General features: G+C 36.9%; 2 protein-coding genes across 8 annotated transcripts in view; one reads left to right on the top strand and one right to left on the bottom strand.

Annotated features, from left to right (window-relative positions):
- The window catches only part of TMEM184C (transmembrane protein 184C), a 33,342-nt gene extending 31,146 nt beyond the window's left edge, over positions 1–2,196 (top strand). For all 3 annotated transcript variants that reach the window (XR_006201685.1, XR_006201686.1, XR_006201687.1), the window contains one exon: positions 1,984–2,196. The gene's annotated coding sequence lies outside the window, so the exon portion shown is untranslated. The remainder of the gene's footprint in view (positions 1–1,983) is intronic.
- PRMT9 (protein arginine methyltransferase 9) overlaps positions 1–20,830 on the bottom strand; it is a 38,162-nt gene that overhangs the window by 4,844 nt on the left and 12,488 nt on the right. For all 5 annotated transcript variants that reach the window (XM_042935348.1, XM_042935349.1, XM_042935351.1 and 2 more), the window contains 4 exons: positions 19,655–19,761; positions 15,934–16,126; positions 13,602–13,785; positions 10,080–10,797 (listed from right to left, as the gene is read on the bottom strand). In XM_042935348.1, coding sequence (XP_042791282.1) covers positions 10,080–10,797; positions 13,602–13,785; positions 15,934–16,126; positions 19,655–19,761 — 1,202 coding nt within the window. The remainder of the gene's footprint in view (positions 1–10,079; positions 10,798–13,601; positions 13,786–15,933; positions 16,127–19,654; positions 19,762–20,830) is intronic.

The following is a 20,830-nucleotide window of genomic DNA, read 5'->3' as shown; positions in this document are numbered from 1 at the left end:
GGACTGTATGTTATTGGCTGGTTGTTCAGAGTGATAAACCACTGGAAATAATTTCCCAAAAAGTCAAAGTGGCCGCTGATCCATGAAAGAGAAAAACAACCAGTTGGCTTGATGGATGTAAGTCTTTAGATTCAGGAAGAGTAATCAATGGATGTTAAAACTAGTGGGTGAAAGTTTTATTTGGAAAAAGATATTTACATCGTCTCCAAGTATCGTCCCCACAAATGGCTTACTAGTTACAAAGGGAAAAACAGCAACTTACTATGGAAAAACCCAGTGAATACAACTTAAAACACACTGACCTAAATTAATATCAACAATCATGGGATAAAGCAATACTATATGCCTCCTAATGTGACAAAACTTCTGTGAGGAAAACTGAGGAAGACTGGGGAGAAAAAAAGGAATATAGGATATTACTGGGATAGGGAAATGTTTAATATAGACTATATGTTAAATAATAGTATCTTTATCAATGTTAAGTTTCCTGAATGTGATTTTATTGTGATATGTAGGGAAAAGCCTTTGTTCTAAGGAGATACACGCTAAATGTTAAACCGTGAAGGTTATAAAGACAAAAACAATAGTCTTATGTTCATTGTTACTATTCTTGCAATTTTTCTTAAGTTTGAAATTTTGAAATATTTCAAAATAAAAAGTTGATGGAAAACTTTATGATAAGTAAACAGACTGCTCTTGTAACAGCTCTCCCTAAAGATTAGGTCATTGGAAGCCAAGTCATAACTGGGTCATTTGATGAACATGGAATCAGCAAGGGAAGTTAGAGATGATTCCTAAGTATAATGCCATTAGACTGAGAAAAGTCATGATCTTAAACCAAGACAATCTCTCTTCAGTAAATAAATATAAGTACATCATCATTTACATTGTAGTAAGTCCTACATATTATAGATCAGCCTAAAAAAGGACTTCACAGTACTTTGCTCATTTTTGTTATTACTTTCCTATCAACTTCTAGTATTTTAGGTAAAGTCTAATAGAAATTAATCTCTATAATTAATAAAATTACACAGCTCTTAACAAAATTCCTGTCTATGTCTTTACCAAACCAGATAAAAATGTGTCTTCCTAAAAAACTGGAGAAATCTACCTGTTTTGCTCAAATGGATCAGGTTTATTCCTGATAATTCAATGGCACTAATTTTTCTGAAAAAATGATGAAGTTATCTCTAATTGTGATCCATTTAAATAGAGCCAGATCTAATCACTATTAAGATCACAATTTCTCAAATGACAGACCAGCCAGAGCTTTATGCTCTTGACTAAATTCCCTCCATCCCCAGTAACCACAAGAGGGTACTGTTCTATGAAATTTGCAAGCTGAAAAAGCACATACGGTTAGAAGTCAACCTTCTAACCATAAAAATCTATGGGGAAAAGGAAGGGAGGGCATTACATTAAATCATTTCAGAAAATTAGACTAAACAAAATATCAAAATTTTATCTTCTGAACCCTAAAAAGTCAGAACAGGCTGACTAGAGTACTAACAACTGTACTAGAGATAAATACTATACACAAAGGCAGTATATGATAATTATTTTAAAAGACCATGGTCATACTATTTTAATCTAAAATGTTATACAATGGGGCACCCGGGTGGCTCAGTTGGTTAAGCGTCCAACTTCGGCTCAGGTCATGATCTCACAGTTTGTGAGTTCGAGTCTCGCATCGGGCTCTGTGCTGACAGCTCTGAGCCTGGAGCCTACTTCAGATTCTGTGTCTCCCTCTCTCTCTACCTCTCTCTGCCTCTCTCTCTCTCTCTCTCTCTCTCTTTCTCTCAAAAGTAAATAAACATTAAAAAATTTTTAATATAAATAAATAAAATGTCACACAAATCCTTAACTCAATATTACTGTCACTAACAGGAATGCTCCTTAGTTATGTTTAGATAAAAGAGTAATTGCCTTGAAATTCTGCTTAGCTTTACTGACACTGTTTTGTTGTCACTTATACCACTGCAGCTGCCAGACTCCTCGATGGATCCTCTGCAAAGCCAAATAATACTTCTGAACCATCTGTGCCTTCAGCAGTGAGAAAATACGTTCCAACTCAAAAGTCTAACCATAAATGGCAAAAATTCTGAAGAAACTCTTCAGTTTCCTTGTGACCCAACACAAGATGTTTTTAAATGCGTTTTAAATTTAAAAAAAGAAAAGTACCAAGCTTTTAAACTTCTTCCTGTATTTTAATCTAGTATGACTGAGCAAAGTCTAAGAATGAAGATTTTAAAACAATGACTACAAAGAAAGGTAGCTAGAAACTAAATATTTGAGTCTGTGAAATGGCTCATTTTCCCTTGCCTTGTTTGGGGGTGCTCAGAGGAGTTCTAGTAAGACAGATGCCCTTATCCCAGATATAACTTCACCCTCTTTCACCAGTCATGAGACCTCCCCTCTGTTAAACACTGACCATTAATAACAGGAGGCCTGTGTGAGAAGTGTCTGCATACCTCTGTCCCCAGAATCAAGATAAGCCCGCCCATTCAGGTAAGGAGATTGAACAGTAGCTTGGGCTGAAGGAAAGAAGCACTGGTTCTTCACTGTTACTCAGGAGGTAGGGATTTGGAGGGGAGGGAACACTGGTTAAAACAATAATCATGGGCACTACTAGCATTTAGTGACCAGAGGTGCCAAACATCCTGCAATCCATAGGACAATCCTATATAAGAAAATTAAACCAAAACTGTCCCACCCAAACTTCCAATAGGACACCCGCCCCAACTAAGAAACACCAGGAAAAGGAGTTGGTAGCTTTATATGTTTCCCACTAATATAACTAATCATTCAGACAGAACACACTGCTCAATTGTTTTTATAACCAAACATGCTTTTTAAAAATCCTTTAAAGGTTACATTTAAATAAAATGTGACTGACTGAACGCTTTTCCACTAAAGATCAGGAACAAGAAAAGGACACCCACTTTCATTACTTCCATTCAATGTAGTCACTGTAAGTCCTAGGGGAAGCAATCAGGCAAGAAGAATAAAGGGCATCAAAGTTGGAAATGAAGAAGTAAAACTATCTCTGTGCATAAACAACATTATCATATATGTAAAAGCCTCTGAAGATTCCACATAAAAATATTACAACTAATTAATTCAGCAAAGTTGCAGGACATAAAACCAATACACACAAATTAGTGGTATTTTTGCAATTAATATGAACAACCCAAAAAGGAAATTTAGGAAACAATTTCACTTTCTATAGCGTCAAAGTAATAAAGTACTTAGGAATAAACTTAACGAAGCAGGTGGAAAAGACTTGTAAACTGAAAACTACAAACATTGCTGGAAGAAATTAAAGAAGACACAAATAAATCAAAAGATATCCCACATTCACAGACTAGAAGAAAATACTGTTGCTACCCAAAGTGAGCTATACAGATTTAATGCAGTCCCTTTCAAATCCCAACAGCATTTTTTACCAAAATAGAAAACCCCATCCTAAAATTATATGGAATTTCAAGGGATCCAGAATAGCCAAAACAATCTTGAAAAAGAACAAAGTTGGAAGTTTTATACTTCCTGATTTCAAAAGTTACTACAAAGTACAGGGAAAATGACCATATAAATAAAATGGTAGAAAAGGAAGCCTCAGATTCACCTCTTCCCACAGAGACACTTACTTACCCAAAACGGCACAGACTAGGGGCACTTGGGTGGCTCAGTCAGTTAAGCATCTGACTCTTGATTTCAGCTCAGGTCACGATCCCACAACTTCTGAGTTCAAGCCCCACCTTGGGCTCTACATTGGCAGTGTGGAGCCTGCTTGAGATTCTCTGTCTCCCTTTCTCTCTGCCCCTCCCCCACCTGAGCTCTCTGTCTCTCTCAGAAATAAACATGAAAAAAAAAAAAAAACCTAAAAAACACACAGACTAAACTGTTTCTGTGAGATACCTAGAAACTAGTTAAGAGGTTCCTGTACTCCAAGCCAGTACACGGCCAGAAAGAACTATATGGAAGATGATAGGAAAGTGTATCGCATTTACTTGCCACAGTCCCCAGCTACAGCACAGTACAATCAAGAGACAACCCCCAATTCCCAGCTTCTTGTTGGGGAGAGAAACAGAAGAATGGAACGTACATCCAACACTATGACTTTTGGGAGTGCTGCCCAAGGAACTGGTTTCTGTCTCACATGAAATCTAAGTGACAAAAAATGGGCGCCAGGCTGGGGCCCTCTGGTAGATTACAAAGGCGATGACTTGGCTTAAAGACCAGAGAGTCTGCAGTTCCACAGACAGTCATCAGGGTGAGCTCTGGTACTATGACTTGCTATAGCACCAAGGGAGCTGCAGTACTTCAGACCAATACTAGGGGAGCTCCTGAGGAGAAACCAGCAAGACTTCAATTAGCTGACACACAAAAGCCCCAAAGAAGCTACAAGCCCAGAAAAGGCTTGCAAGGTCTTCAGAATCTCTAGTCAGGCTGAATGGTAAAGGTCCTCCCTGTACAAAGCCTCCCTGTACAAAAACTGAGAGAGATGAGGCATTCTTCTAAAAGCTCAAGTCCTAACAAAAGTTAACGTGGCATACAAATACGGAAACATGGCGTAATCAAAGGACGTTAAATATCCAGAAATTGACCCTAATGAAACAGATAAAAGAATTAAAATTAACTATCATTAGGATGCTCAAATAAATGAAATGCAGAAAATGATGCATAAATAAATAGAGAATATCAACAAAGACATAGAAACTATAAAAAAGAACCAAACAAATTGTGAGCTGAAAAATAACTGAATTGAACATTTTACTAGTGGGATTCAACAGAGACTTGACCAGACATAATGATCAAATTCGAAAACAGACAAATGAGACTACATCAAACTTAAAAAATTCTGCACATCAAAGGCCTAAAGGACACAATCAACAGAGTGAAAAGGCAACCTATGAAATGAGAGAAAATATCAGTAAATCATGTATCTCATAAGGGGTTAACATCCAGGATATATAACAAACTCCTATAACTCAACTACAGCAAAAATCCGATTAAAAAATGGGCAATGGACTTCAATAGGCAGTTCTTGAAAGAAGATATAAAAATGACCAACAACAATATGCAAAAATGCTCAATATCACTAATCACGAGAAATGCAAATCAAACCATAAAACATGAGCCTACACCCATTAGGATGTCTACTATCAAAAGAACAGAAAATAAACAAATGTTGGTAAAGATGTGGAGAAACTGGAATCCTTGTGCACTGCTGATAGAAATGTAAAATGGTACAGCCATTATAAAAAAGATTCTGGAGATTCCTCAAAAAATTAAAAATAGAATTACCATATGACTCAGTTAATTGCACCTCTGGATATATATCAAAAGAACTGAAAGCAGGGGCGCCTGGGTGGTTCAGCTGGTTGAGCATCAGACTCTGGATTTCGGCTCAGGTCATGATCTCATGGTTTGTGAGTTCAAGCCCGGCATCCCTGCTTGGGATTCTCTCTCTCTCCCCCTCTCTCTGTCCCTCCCCTACTTGCACTCTTCCTCTCTCTCTCAAAAATAAATAAATAAACTTAAAAAAAAATCAACTGAAAGCAGAATCTCAGAGATTATTCACAGTAGCTAAAAGGTAGAATAACTCAAGTGTCCATCAATAGATGAATGGCTAATGGCATATTTATATAGTGGAATATTATGCAGTTTAAAAAAGAAGGAAATCCTGTTACATGTTACAACATGGGTGAACCTCAAGGACATTATGGTAAGTGAAATACATCAGTCACATAAGACAAATACCATATGATTCCACATATGAAGTATCTAAAGTACTCAAAATAATACAAAATAGACATAGAAATTGGAAAGGTGGTTGCCAAGGGCTTGGGGGGTGAGGGGAATTAGTGTTTTGTGGTTATAAAGTTTCAGTTTTGCAAGATGAAAAAGTTCTAGAGACCTATTGGTTACAATGTGAAAATACCTTAGTACTACTTAGCTGTATACTTAAAAATGGTTTAGATGATAAATTGAATGTTTCCCACATAAAAAAAGAATTAGTTACTTAAAAACAAACTTATTATGAAGCTACAGTAATCAAACCAGGATGGTACTGGCATAAAGGGAGACATGTAGATCAATGAAACAGAATTCAAGAGTTCAGAAATAAACCTTGACATATACGGTGAAATGATTTTTGCCAAGGGTATCAAGAGCATTCGATGTGGAAAAGACAGTCTTTTCTATTAACAGTGTTTGGAAAACTGGATATCCACACTCATAGGAGTGAAGCTCCGCCCTAACTATATACCATATACAAAAATTAAGTCAAAATGGATCAAAGACCTAAATGTAAGACCTAAAACTATAAACACTCTTAGAGAAAACATGAGAGAATAGTTTTAGGCCACAGAATCTGACAATAATTTCCTGGATATCAAACCAAAAGCACAGGCAACAAATTTAAAAAAAAAAAAAAAAAAGTGGACTGTATAAAAATTTAAATTTCTGCACATCAAAAGACACTTTCAGGGCACCTCAGTTAAGCATCTGACTTCAGCTCAGGTCATGATCTTGTGATTTGTGGGTTCCAGCCCCACTTCAAGCTCTGTGCTGACAGCATGGAGCCTGGAGTCGCTTCAGATTCTGTCTCCCTCTCTCTCTCTGCCCCTCCCCGCTCCTCTCAAAAATAAACATTAAAAAAACAAAAAGATACTTTCAATAAAGTAAAAAGGCAACCAACCCACAGAATTGGAGAAAATATTTGTAAATTATCTGATAAGGAATTAATATCCAAATACATAGAGAATTCCTAAAAATAAAAAAAAAAAGTCTGACTCAAAAATTGGCAAAGAACTTGAAAAGACATTTTTCCAAAGAAGATATAAAGATAGCCAATAAGCACTTATTTTAAAAAGCTCAACAACACTAATAGGGAAATGCAAATCAAAACATTAAGACATCATCTCCCACCCAGTAGGAGAGCTACTACAAAAAAAAAAAAAAAAAAAAAAAAAAAAAACAGAAAATAACAAGTGCTGGTGAGGATTTTTTTTTTTTTTTTAAACGTTTTTATTTATTTTTGAGACAGAGAGAGACAGAGCATGAACGGGGGAGGGTCACAGAGAGACAGAGACACAGAATCTGAAACAGGCTCCAGGCTCTGAGCTGTCAGCACAGAGCCCGACGCGGGGCTCGAACTCACGGACTGTGAGATCATGACCTGAGCTGAAGTCGGACACTCAACCGACCAAGCCACCCAGGCACCCCACAAGTGCTGGTGAGGATTTAAACCCTGTGTACTGCTGATGGGAATATAAAATTGTACATCAAGTGTGGAAAGCAGTATAGCAGCTGCTCAAAAAATTAAAACTAGAATTACCATATGATCCAGCAATTCCACTTCTGGGTATATACCCAAAAGAATTTCAAGCAGGGTCTGAAAGATATTTGCATTCTCATGTTCATTATTATTGTTATTCACAATAGCTAAAAGGTGGAAGTAACCCAAGTGTCCATCAATGAATGAATGAATAAGCAAAATGTGATATATACATACAATGCAATATGATTCAGCCTTAAAAAAAAAAGAAGTTCAGGGGCGCCTGGGTGGCTCAGTCGGTTGAGCGTCCAACTTGGGCTCAGGTCATGATCTCACAGTTTGTGAGTTCGAGCCCCACGTCAGGCTCTGTGCTGACAGCTTGGAGCCTGGAGCCTGCTTCAGATTCTGTGTCTCCCCCTCTCTGTCCCTCCCCTGCTCATGCTCTGCCTCTGTCTCTCAGTAATAAATAAACATTAAAAAATTTAAAAATAAATAAATAAATAAAATTAAAAAAAAAGAAGTTCTGACACATGCTACAACATGGATGAACCTGGAGGACATTATTCCAAGTGAAATAAAGACAGTAACAAAAATATATAGTATGGTTCCAGTCATATGAGGTAGTCAAACTCATAGAAGCAGAGACTAGAATCATGATTGTTAGCTGCTGGGGAGTGGATGGAATGGGGAGTTATTGTTTAATGTGCAGAAGGTTTCATTTTACAAGATGAAAAGAGTTATGGGGATAATTGAAGGTGATGATGGTTGCACAACATTATGAAAATATTTAATACCACCAAACTGTACATTTAAAGATAGTTAAGATGGTAAATTTTATGTTATGTGCATTTTACCACAATAAAAAAAATTTGAAAAAGAATTAAAACTGAAGATAAAATAAACCATTAGGTAAAGTGTCTTTCTAAATAAGTCAAACTTCATTTGTGTTAAAAATTCATAGAGCTGAAATTCCTTCCAAGGTGGCTAATGCAATATCCCTCATTTTACAGATGAGGAAAACTGAGGATGAGAGTCTGTATTATGTGATTTATAGAAAATTTCACTACTTCAGGAATTCATTAACAAATGTGAGACTAGCTCTGAACCCTTTAAGCACCACATTCTGGGCGCCTCGGTGGCTCAGTCGGTTAAGCGGCCGACTTTGGCTCAGGTCATGATCTCACGGTCCGTGAGTTTGAGCCCCGCGTCGGGCTCTGTGCTGACAGCTCAGAGCCCGGAGCCTGTTTCAGATTCTGTGTCTCCCTCTCTCTGACCCTCCCCCATTCATGCTCTGTCTCTCGCTGTCTCAAAAATAAATAAACGTTAAAAAAAAAAAAAAAAGTTGGTTAAGCACCACGTTCTAAACTCTATCGAGTATATCTGATTAAAATTTTATGTGCATGTATGTATGTATTTGTGTCAAATCTCTGTATCCCCATAATTTGTGATATGTACAAAACTGTTTTGAAGAAAAAAAAAGTGGTGATTTTTATTTGTTACTCCATAAGAAGAGCTTGGCTAACAAAAGAAAATGTATATAGAACCTAAAATATAATTACCCATAGAATCACTTTTTCCTGGTTTTGTCAAATGTTTTTTTCTTCAATAGATAATCTGCCTTTGCTATTGCAATCTGGTCTGTATTCCCTGCTTTTCCTATACTACAAAACAACCCATATATACACCACAAAATCCAAAATCTATAACATTCATTTTACTCAAACTTGGATCCCCAAACGTTAAATATTGCCATCTTTTCAGATCTGAGCAGCATGACCAAAGGTCTTTGAAGCTTAGCCAAATTTGCTTTCAGTATTAAATATTAGGGTCAAGTTTGCCTCCAGCAACAACACTGAAGGGAAAATCTCTTAGGGAGATAACTGTACTATAAAATAAAGATTTTAAGACCTAAGAGGACTGGGATTGTTCATCAGAAGCACTCTGCTCAGGGCACCTAGGTGGCTCAGTTGGATGAGCATCTGATTCTTGATACCTGCTCAGGTCATGATCTCACTGTTTGTGAGATTGAGCCCCGAGTCAGGTTCTGTGTTGACAGTGTGAAGCCTGCTCGGGATTCCCTCTCCCTCTTTCTCTGCCTCTCCCCCACTTGTGCACATACACACTCTCTCAAAATAAACATTTAAAAAAAAAATTTTTTTAAAGAAGCACCCTGCTCTCCCAACATATCATCAACTGTGTACTATATATCTCTTAAAGATACGTCTTATTAAGATGTGATTTGAGGGGCGCCTGGGTGGCTCAGTCGGTTAAGTGTCCGACTTCAGCTCAGGTCACGATCTCGCGGTCCGTGGGTTTGAGCCCCGCGTCAGGCTCTGGGCTGATGGCTCAGAGCCTGGAGCCTGCTTCCGATTCTGTGTCTCCCTCTCTCTCTGCCCCTCCCCCATTCATGCTCTGTCTCTCTCTGTCTCAAAAATAAATAAAACCTTAAAAAAAAAAATGTTTTTTTAAAAAAGATGTGATTTGATTTTTCCCTATTTACCCTGAATGTCTTATCCGTTCTTATAGATCTCTGCTTAATTCTCTATATCATACATAGACAGTCCAATCTCAAAGCAGGCTCTCTTCTTCACACCTACAGAGCAGGGATTCCTTTAGACCAAAAACAACGAGTAATGACATGCACACAAAGAGAAAGGCATAAAGTCACATGTCCTGAAAAGCAATGCTTAGAAACATACTATGATCATAACTCATCTGTACAGTTATGCCATTGAAGAACTAAACCAATTTATATCAATTTAAGCTCAAAATACAAAAGTTGCATTTTGTGTTTTACCTGGATATTGCAGCTTTTTCCATTATTTCCTGCTGAATGAGCCCAGATGGCTCAATGACATCCAGTATAATTATACTCCACAACTTGTCTGATTTTGGCCTTTGCAACACAGCAGATTCATCTTCCACATGTCTCAGCCAAAACTCAAGTGTTTCTTTAGGAAAGTGATTGGCTTCAGATATGAGGTCCAGAGTTATACGATGTTGGTCTTTCTCCACAGAACTGTAAGGTTTAACCTGCCCAAGTGTGCCAGCAATTATGGGCAGAATGGAGAAGCCTTCGGAAACATCTAACACATAGAATGGTTCAGGGATGCTCTCTTCTGAATTACTCTGTCCACTTCCACAGCTCATCTCGTTATTCTGGCAGTGAGTATCCATGGCCTGACACAGTTTCTCTGGAGTCAAGGAAGACAACACTTTTCTCATTGCCATTTTAAAGCTTTCATGATAGAGGTTGTTATTAAGCAAAGCAATTTCTGTGGATTCCAATATACATGTCTGCTCCATAGCATCTGGTTTGCTGGTCTGAAGGTTAGCCAGGGCACTACAGAGTTCAGCTTCACTTCCTAAGGAGAACAAGTCTTTATCCTTGCAAAAATCTTTTCCAACATCCATTTCATGTTCTGAACTGAAAACACTGATATTCTGGATTCTTAAGTAACAATCTTGACAAGACACTTCCATCATCACCTGGTCCCCAGATTTTATCCAGTAGTCTCCATAAAACAGTAAGAAAGAAAGAAAAATTGTAATTAATATATTTATAAGTCTAAGAATCATACAAATACTTCCACCCTCCCCTCATTTTGAAATCACTACAGGAAAGATTACATCTATTGATTTAATAGAATTAAGTGAATCAATTTATTCATGTCCTACAAAAAAACTAGGAAAAATCCCTACAGCTTTACTTAGTGAAAAACTTAAGTTTGAAGATTCAATTAACTAATGGCATAATAGATTCAAGAGCTCCATTACTGGACCCCAACTATTAGTTTTATAGTGCCTTTACTGCAATCACTAGGTATCATGTCCCCATATTATGGAGTGGGGAAAGGGGTACAGGAGACTCCAAATCCTCTTCAGTAGTGAAGCGAATAACAAAGATAAATAAAAGTCAGGGATCAATACCAAATCTCACTTTAGCTTAAAGGAGCATTCTTTTCTCTAACAGCAATTTCCAAAAAGAACAAGGCAGCATTCAATAGAACCTTGTCAGTAATATTTCTGTTTATATTTAAACGTTCTTTCATGTTTAGGAATTTGATAATATAAGGAAGGACTAAGTCCTACAATAAAGAGTGTATCATGGTCTTATCCATGAACTTTCAAACTTGGTAAAACTTTAAAATGTGCATGTATAATCACAATTTCTTCTTATCAGCATTTAGATATGGTTGAAAATACAAATTATTCTTTTGTTTACACATTTAAAATGTCCTTTCCCTAAGAAGGATTAAAATTTTTAAATCCCATCTAAGTTACTATAAGAAAGTTAGAATAAACAAAATAACAAATGAAAAGATGTGCAACATCACTAATCATCAGGGAAATGCAAATCAAAACCACAGTGAGATATAACCTCACACCTGTCAGAATGGCTGAAAAAAAAAACACAAGAAACAAGTGTTGGCAAAGATGTGCACTGTGGGTGGGAATACTGTGGAAAATAGCATGGAGGTTCCTCAATAAATTAAAAATGTAATTACCCCTGCTGGGTATTTATTCAAAGAACACGAAAGCACTAATTCAAAGGGATACACACACCCCTATGTTTATAGCAGCATTATTTACAATAGTCAAGGTATGGAAGCAGCCCAAGAGAACACTGATAGATAAATGGATAAAGAAATGTGGTATAGAAGAGAGGTGGGCTGGGGGATGGGTTAAATAGGTGATGGGGATTAAGGAATACACTTGGTATGATGAGCACCAGGTGATGTATGGAGGTATTGAATAAGTTTAAATAAAAACTTAGAAAAAAAAGATGTGATATATACATACAATAGAATATTACTCAGCCATAAAAAGGAATGAAATCTTGCCATTTGCAGCAATATAAATGGATCTACAGAGTATAATGCTTAAGAAATAAGTCAGTCAGAGACAAATACCACATGATTTCATTCATACGTGGAATTTAAAAAACAAACAAACAAAGAAAAAAAAAGAGACAAACCAAAAACAGACTCTTAACTATAGTGAACAAACTTATGGTTACCAGAGGAGAGGGAGGTGGATGGATGGGTGAAATAGGAGGTGAGAATTAAGAATATATTTATGATGGGGTGCCTGGATGGCTCGGTGCATTGAGCATCTGACTCTTGATCTTGGCTCAGGTCATGAACTTATGGTTTCTAAGATCATGCCCTCCATCAGGCTCTGCACTAACATCATGGAGCCTGTTTGGGATTCCCTCTCCCTCTCTCTCCTCCCTTCCCCTACTCACATGCATGCACATGCATACATAATCTCTCTCAAAATAAATAAGCATTAAAAAAAGAGTATATTTATGATGAGCTTGAATAAAGAATTGCTGAATTATCACATTGATGATCTGAAACTAATGTAACACGGTATGTTAATTATACTGGAATTATAGTTTTAAAAATAAAACAAATAAAGAAAAAATGCCACTTACTGAGTGCCAGTTGCTATGATAGGCATTTTACATCCATTATCACTGATAATCCCTACAACAATCCTACCAAGTAGGCAGCAGCATCCCATTTTTATACATCACATAATAACAGCTCTGAGACATAACCAGCAAGGCTAGCCAGAGAGTCAGTAGCAGTGCTAAGACTTGAATCCCAAATCTACCTGACTGATTCCAAAAACACCATACTAGCCGCAACACTATACTCATCCCATGACTTAATGGTCTTGCCAAATTAAATCCTTGACTAGGAGACTAAACAGAAATAGAAACTTATTACCTCCCAGTTTAAAACAGGTATAATTTTTCTATGCAATACAACTTACGTGAACTACACTAAAACCCATCAAATTGCTGGCAAAAAAATTTCTACAGAAAAATATCCTTAACATAGAACTTCTCTAAGGAAGTCCATGAATTTATGAGCCCTCTAAAACTGTAAAATGTTGTTTATATGTGTGTGTATGCATTTCTACGACTCGTGGCTCCACAAATGCCATCAGATTCTAAAAGCAGGAAGCACTCCTGCACTAGTACTTTTCTACCATGTTCTATAAAAAATGGACTAGCATTCTATTATCTGCTGATAACCAGAGTAATCAGAGCTGAAGAAATTTAACGATAGACATTTTTGAATGGTATGCAGCAATTATGTTTTATTCTCTTTTCTTAACTATATATATTAACTATTTAAAACTACTTTTTAAAAAAGAAAGTTCTGAAAAACTTAACCAATCTCCCTCAACTGGAAACTTCATATTCAAAGTAAATTTTCTTACACTGATTGAAATGCTTAGAAGATTAAAGCAACAAGACTAAACAAACACACCAACAAACAAACAAAAATTAGACAAGATATACCTGCAAGGTCATGGACGGGGTAGACAGCCTGTTCCCAACATGTTTCCTCACTAGGACTTGTGGATAAACTGTGTTCATCATCAAGCTGGAGTACAAACCAAACCACAATAGCATCTAGTATGCCTTCTTTAATCACAGGAATACCAATTTTACCAGATTTTTTAGTTGCAAGACTTTTTAATTCCTGACAAAAATGTAAAAGGAATGAAAGCAGTTTATATATGCAATATATACATGCCCTACTATTACATCTCTTTCTATTTCTGTAAGTTCTCAGATCTGCCCAGCATCACTGGGGGAATCAGTATCTTGACACACCTATAGCCATTTAAGGCATACTAAATGAGAAGCTCCAATCTACCACAGTGGAAAACTGTGGAACTATTAAAAACAATGAGGCAGAGTGAGTGGGTGGCTCAGTCAGTTGAGCATACGACTTTAGCTCAGGTCATGATCTCACAGTTCGCAAGTGAGAGCTCTGCATAGGGCTCTGTGCTGCCAGCACAGAGTCCGCTTTGGATCCTTGTCCCCCTTCTGTCTCTGTCCCTCCCCCGCTGTGCACAAGCGTGTGCACGCTTTTTCTCTCCCTCAAAAATAAACATTAAAAATAAAATGAGGCACATACATAATACTGATGTAGAGACAAATCCAGGATATACTGTTGAACGAAGGAAGTGAATGGCAAAGAAATAGGGATTGTTTTTGAAAACATGAGCACATGAGTGTGTGTGTGTGTGTGTGTGTGTAGAAACACAGAAAAGCAAGTCTCAAAAGATATACTTCAAATTGGTGATCTGAGAAAGTAGGACCTAGATTTAAAAAAAGGAAGGGGTGCCTGGGTTGCTCAGTTGGTTAAGTGTCACACTCCTGATTTTGGACGCTCAGCCTGGAGCTCTGAGCTGCTTGGGATTCTCTTTCTCTGTCCCTCCCCCAGCAGCATGCATGTGTGTACTCTCTCTCAAAACTAAATAAATAAAGCTTAAAAAATAATAAAATAAATTAAAAAGGACGACATATACTTTTTATTCTATTCTTCTGTATTACTTGAAAGTGTTAAAACAAGCAGATGTTACTTGAAATTTAACTGTGGCAAAGAAAAATTAATGTAAACTGTGGCAAAGAAAAATTAACGTAAGAAAATCTCAAAATAAGGACAGCTTTGGGGTATTTAGCAACTATAATCATGTTGATCCCTACTGTACAGTTATATCAGAAAAGAAATGCTCTTGAAGCTCAGCCTCAGTAATCAAAGTGTTAATGTAGCTCCAAACCACCTCAAGAAAAATCTAGTAACAATTAATAAGGGATTAAATTATATTAAATGCATTAAATTATAAAGATCTTAGGCTAAAATGACCTTCACAAAGTGTTCTGTGCTCACGCAGGTTTCATCTAATCTGACTTAAAGACCTTCAGAGAAGGACTCGATGTGACCTTTTTTCATTTCCTTAGGCACTTCCTTTGTGTAGCACAGCCTCCCACCACCTACCAATACACACACACAGACACTTAGGGCCATCAACTTGTCCTGGTTTGCTCAAGACTGTTCTAGTTTTGTTTTTTTTTTTAATTTTTCTTAATGTTTATTTATTTTTGAGAGAGAGACAGAGTGAGACACAGCACGAGCAGGGGAGGGGCAGAGAGAGAGGGAGGCACAGAATCCGAAGCAGGCTCCAGGCTCTGAGCTGTCAGCACAGAGCCCGAAGTGGGGCCCGAACCCAGGGACTGCGAGATTATGACCCGAACCGAAGTCGGACCCTCAACCAACTGAGCCACCCAGGTGCCCCAAGACTGTTCTAGTTTTTAAAAATGAAAGTCCCGCGCCTTGGGAATCTCTCATTTTTGGGCAAACTGATATGGGTGCTCGCCCTAATACACATACAATCTAGAGATCTGGATTACTGTTCATTTCAAGGAATACTGTTAACTTAAAACGACAGTACAACATTGAGAAAAGTCAGAAAGCTCTAGGTTATAACTCTTGCATTCACACCTGCATAATCTGAGGAAAATGAATGTAAACAAAAGTTCTCTCATCTGTACAGCCCAAGGATAAGTATAACTATATTGCAACACTGTTGTAAAAGCAATCTAAGAACACATGTGAAAGCACCTGGCACATTATACATTCCCAACAAACTTTAGGGATTTTCTTCCTATGTATTTAAAGTAAATAATTTCAGGAGAAACTACTGGCTACCATTTAATCATTTTCCTTACATATAGTAAACAGAATCCCATGCAAACTCATAAAATAAGACTGTTCTATGTAGTACTTTAAACAATGCATGAAATTTAATGCTCAAAATTGTAACTTTTTTTTTTTTTTTACCTGAAGATTGTTGAAATCTACTGTCATAATTTCAAAGCACTCTGTCAAAGCCAAATATCCCCCAGGAACTCGACTCATCTTTTCAGTTGTATATGGTTCCACTGTCTCTTCAGTATCCACAGAAGAACAAGCTGGACTCTGAAATTTCACATTTGTTGGTAAACAGATCCCAGCAACATCCTTAGTACACACCCTGGTAAGAGGGAAAATGAGAAGCGGAAGGGAGAAAGATGGGGTGGTTTTTTTTGTTTTTTTGTTTTTAGAATTGAGTCGAGAAAAAATAAACAAAAATGACATAAAAACTTTATTGGCAAAGGTTTCTTAAACACAATACATACACAATCACTAACTATAAAGGAAAACAAATGAAAAATAGATCTACATTACAATTAAGAACTCCGTTCATCAAAAAATACTCAGCTTTAAGAAAGTAAAAAGGCACATTGAGTAGAAGCAATTTATAATACACCTATTCAACAAAGGGCTCATATCCAAAATATATTTTTAAATTTCTACAAATAAAAGAAAAACAAAAACGGGCAAAAGACTTAAACAGACAGTTCACAAAAGAGCATATCTAAATGGCCAAAAAGCATACAAAAAGTTGCTCAGTCTCACTAGTCACCAGGGAAATGAAGTTAACATACTGCACAACCACCAGAATGGGGAAAAGGGAAATGTCAGTACCAGGTGTTGGTGAAGACACACTAGGATCTACACTAGAAGTCTAATACACTATTGGTAGGGGTTTAAAATTAGTAAGACCACTTTGGAAGACTTTTCTTAGTACCTACTCAAGCTGAACATACCCATTCTAGATTCATTCTTAATATAGGAACCTGAAGGTATGTGGCTTTTCTACTTCTGGGAATACAGCCAACAGAAATTCATGTATACAATCACCAAAAGACTGTCCAAGAATGTTTATAATTGTACTACTTCTAATAATCAAAGAACTGGATATAATGTAAATATCCATCAACAGTAAAATGGGCAAATGTCTTGGTATATTTGTACAGTGGCATACCGTACATCAATGAGAATGAACAAGCTACACACCAGTGGATATGGATACTGAAAAAAGGCCAGGCACAAAAAAAACCATTCTATATGACCCCACTTGTACAAAATTCAAAACAAGCAAAATAATCTATGATGTCAGAAGTCAGGATAGCAGCTATGGTGTCAGAAGTCAGGATGGCGGGTTTCTACCTAGGGACTTTGTGGGGTGGTGGTAAGGTTCTGACCATTGATCTGAGCATTAGTTACACAAGTGCATCAACTTCATGAAAATTCATCACACCATAAATTTATGGTTCATGCACTTGCTATAACAATGTTCTGATGTCAATAAAATTCTACACTGAAAAGAACACTTCATGAGCATTTAGCAGCACAATTTTATGAAAAAGAAGGACTCCAGAGGAGCCCAGTGGCTCACTTGGTTAAGCATCCAACTCTTGATTTCAGCTCAGGTCAAGGTCGTGAGATTGAGCCCTGCATCAGGCTCTGAGCTGAGCATGGGGCCTGCTTGAGTTTCTCTCTCTCCCTTTCTCCTCTCCCTCTACCCCTCCCCTGCCTGCACAGGCTCACTCTTGCTCTTTCTCTCTCTCAAAAAAACAAAAACAAAACTCCGATCTTCTCTCATCTCAGAGGTGTTCATTTATTGGTCTATCTGCCCTTACAGGGTTGAGGTTGAGTTGTGTACTTCTAGAAATTATTTTATTATACTCTCAAAAGATGAATGAAACTATTAATGATTTTAATAACTCAGAAGTGTTACAGAAACAAAAAGGATATGACAACTTCCTTTTAATTTCTTATAAAATACATGAATATAAATTTATCAAAACTCATGATCACATGGTTGATGGGTCCAAGCCCTGTGTCAGGCTGTCAGGCTCTGAGCTTATAGCACAGAGCCGGATTGGATTCTCTCTCCCTCTCTCTCTCTCTCTGCTCCCCCCTGCTCAGGTGTGTGTGTGTGCGCGCTCTCTCTCTCTCGCTCCCTCTTTCTCTCCCTCTCTCTCTCTCTCTCTCTCAAAATAAATAAATAAACTTAAAAAAAAAAAAAAAAAACCATACCACAGGGTGCCTGGGTGGCTCAATCAGTTAAGCATCTAACTCGTGATTTTGGCTCAGGTCATGATCTAACGCTCATTTATTCCTGGGGGGGGGGGGGGGGAGGCAGGGAGGGGCAGAGAGAGAGGGAAGAGAGAATCCCAAGCTGGCTTGGCATTGTCAGTGCAGAGCCCAATGTGGGGCTTGATCTCACAAACCGTGAGACCATGAGCCGAGCCGAAATCAAGAGCTGGATGCTTAACCAATTGAACCACCCAAGCATCCCAATAAGAAATTGGTTTTAAAAAATCATGCAGCATATCTATTAACATGAAGAGGCTCACAAAGAAAAAGCATATATATTTATTGATATTTTTAAAACAAAATTAAATTTATACACACATACACATTTACTTACAGAGCTGACATTCAACCAGGCACACTAATTCAGCCTATCTGCTAATTAAGGCCACTGTTTGGCTGATGCTCTATGCCCTACCAACCACTAAACATTTTTACTTATCACCCCGTAACATGCATAGAGAATAAGGAAGAATATACAATAAAGATGAACAGTAGTTATCTAATGGTGAGGAGTTTAGGATAATTTTTATTTTCTTCTTTTACTCATCACTATTTCTTAAAATAATTATATGTTACGTTTACTACTATTAAGTTATAGGAAGGGGACCTCTTTAAAAAGTCCTAATAAAATAAGGATCAGTATTTTAGCAAGATAAAATATTTTTTAATGCTCAAGAAAAAAAATAACCAAGAGGCTTCTATGACTAAAAATATTTAATATCACATTTTCACTTGTGTCATATTTGATAAGTAAATCTTAGAATTTCCAGAGCAGAAACTTCCTAAAATTTCATTCTACATAACCACAAAACATTATAATATCAATAAAGTTATTAAGAGGGAAATAGGAGAATAAAATAAATTATTTTCACACTGGAAATTTTTATTTCACTTTCATCTGAAATCAGTCTGAACTTAATATTTTTCTATATGAATCTATCACACATCAAAAAGATACCTAATTTGGGGTGCATGGGTGGCTCAGCTTGGGATTCTCTCTCTCCCTCTCTTTCTCTGCCCCTCCCCTGTTCACACACTTGCATGCTTTCTCTCTCTCTCCCTCTCTCTAAATATAAACAAACTTAAAAAAAACAGATACTAAGTTGTATCAAAATTAATTTTCCACTAAAAAATCTAAAGCTGGTTTTAATTCTTTCTTTAAAAGAAAGAAAGGGGAGCTGGTGGCTCAGTGGGTTGAGTGCCTGACTCTTGATTTCAGCTCAGATCATAATCCCAGGGTCATGGGATTATGGGCCCTGTGTTAACCTCAACTCAACTCGTGCTCCATCCTGAGAGTGGAGCCTACTTGGAATTCTCTCTTTCTCTCTCTCCCTCTGACCTTCCCACATTCACACACTCTCTCTCAAATTAAAAAAAATAATAATTTTAAAAAATTTTTAAATAAATAAAAGAAAAAGGCAAAAAGGGAATTAAGACTGGAATAAACATCATGAATTTAAAGGTCACAAAACTACAAATTCTCATCCAAATAAATATTCCCTAAATAACCTTTCAAGGACAGTCTACTCCTTAAAATTACTGTTTTCTAATATTTACTACTTAAATAATCACTTACCTATGATGTCTTCTTATTTCTGCACATTCTACTGCCATTCCATATAGAACAGCACTTGCTGGTATAACTTTCCCATACTTTTCACAATTACCATTTTCACCTCTGGTCTAAAAATATAACAATAAAAATTATATTCAGTTATATGTATGCAAAAATATGTGTGCATGATTATGAGAAAGAAAATTAATTTTTAAAAAACCTTAAAAGCAATGGGTAAGGATAAACAACTTAAGGAACTTTTTCTTTAAAAAGCTTCTTTTGGGGTGTCTGGATGATTCAGTTGGTTGAGCATCCAACTCCTGATTTCGACTCAGGTCATGATCCCAGGGTCTTGGGATTCTCTTAAGACTCTCTCTCTCTCCCTCTGCCCCTCTTATGCATGCCCTCACTTACGCACTCTCTCTCTAAAAAAAAGTAAGTTTCTTTTCTGGGGCACCTGGCTAGCTCAGTCAGTACAGCATGTGAATCTTGATCTCAAGAGTTGTGAGTTCAAGCCCCATGTTAGGTACAGAAGATTGCTTAAAAATGAAATCTTTTTAAAGACTGTAATTAAAAGTTTCTTTTGTTAACTAGACTCATGGTGATCATTTCATAATATATACCAGTTTTGAATCATTAATTCTACACCTGAAATTAATGTAATGTTATATGTCAATCACACCTAAATAAAGAAGTTTGTGTATGTATATACACATACAGTGTGTGTTTATATATCATGTATGTGTGTATATATATGTACACATACATTGGAATATTAGCCATAAAAGAGAATGAAATCTTGCCATTAGCAACAACATGGATGGGTCTAGAGGATATAATGCTAAGTGAAATAAGTCAGAGAAATACCATATGATTTCACTCATATGCGGAATTTAAAAAACAAAAGAACAAAAAAAGAGACAAAAAACACCCTTAAATACAAAAAATAAACTGGTGGTTGCCAGAGGATAAATGGGGGGGGGGGGGGGGGGGGGGGGGGAATGGGTGAAACAGGTGAAGGAGATTAAGACTACACTTATTATGATGAGTGCTGAATAATGTATAGAATTGCTGAATCATTATATTGTACACCTGAAACTAATATAACACTATGTATGTTAATTATATTTGAATAAAAACACAGTATTTAAAAAAATCAAAAACAATGAATGGGATCCCATGTTAACACTAACTTTA

Source organism: Panthera leo, chromosome B1, assembly GCF_018350215.1.
Source record: "Panthera leo isolate Ple1 chromosome B1, P.leo_Ple1_pat1.1, whole genome shotgun sequence".
Lineage (NCBI taxonomy): Eukaryota > Metazoa > Chordata > Mammalia > Carnivora > Felidae > Panthera > Panthera leo.
Note: the sequence above shows the minus strand (reverse complement) of the source record. Positions and strands in the feature narration are given on the sequence as shown.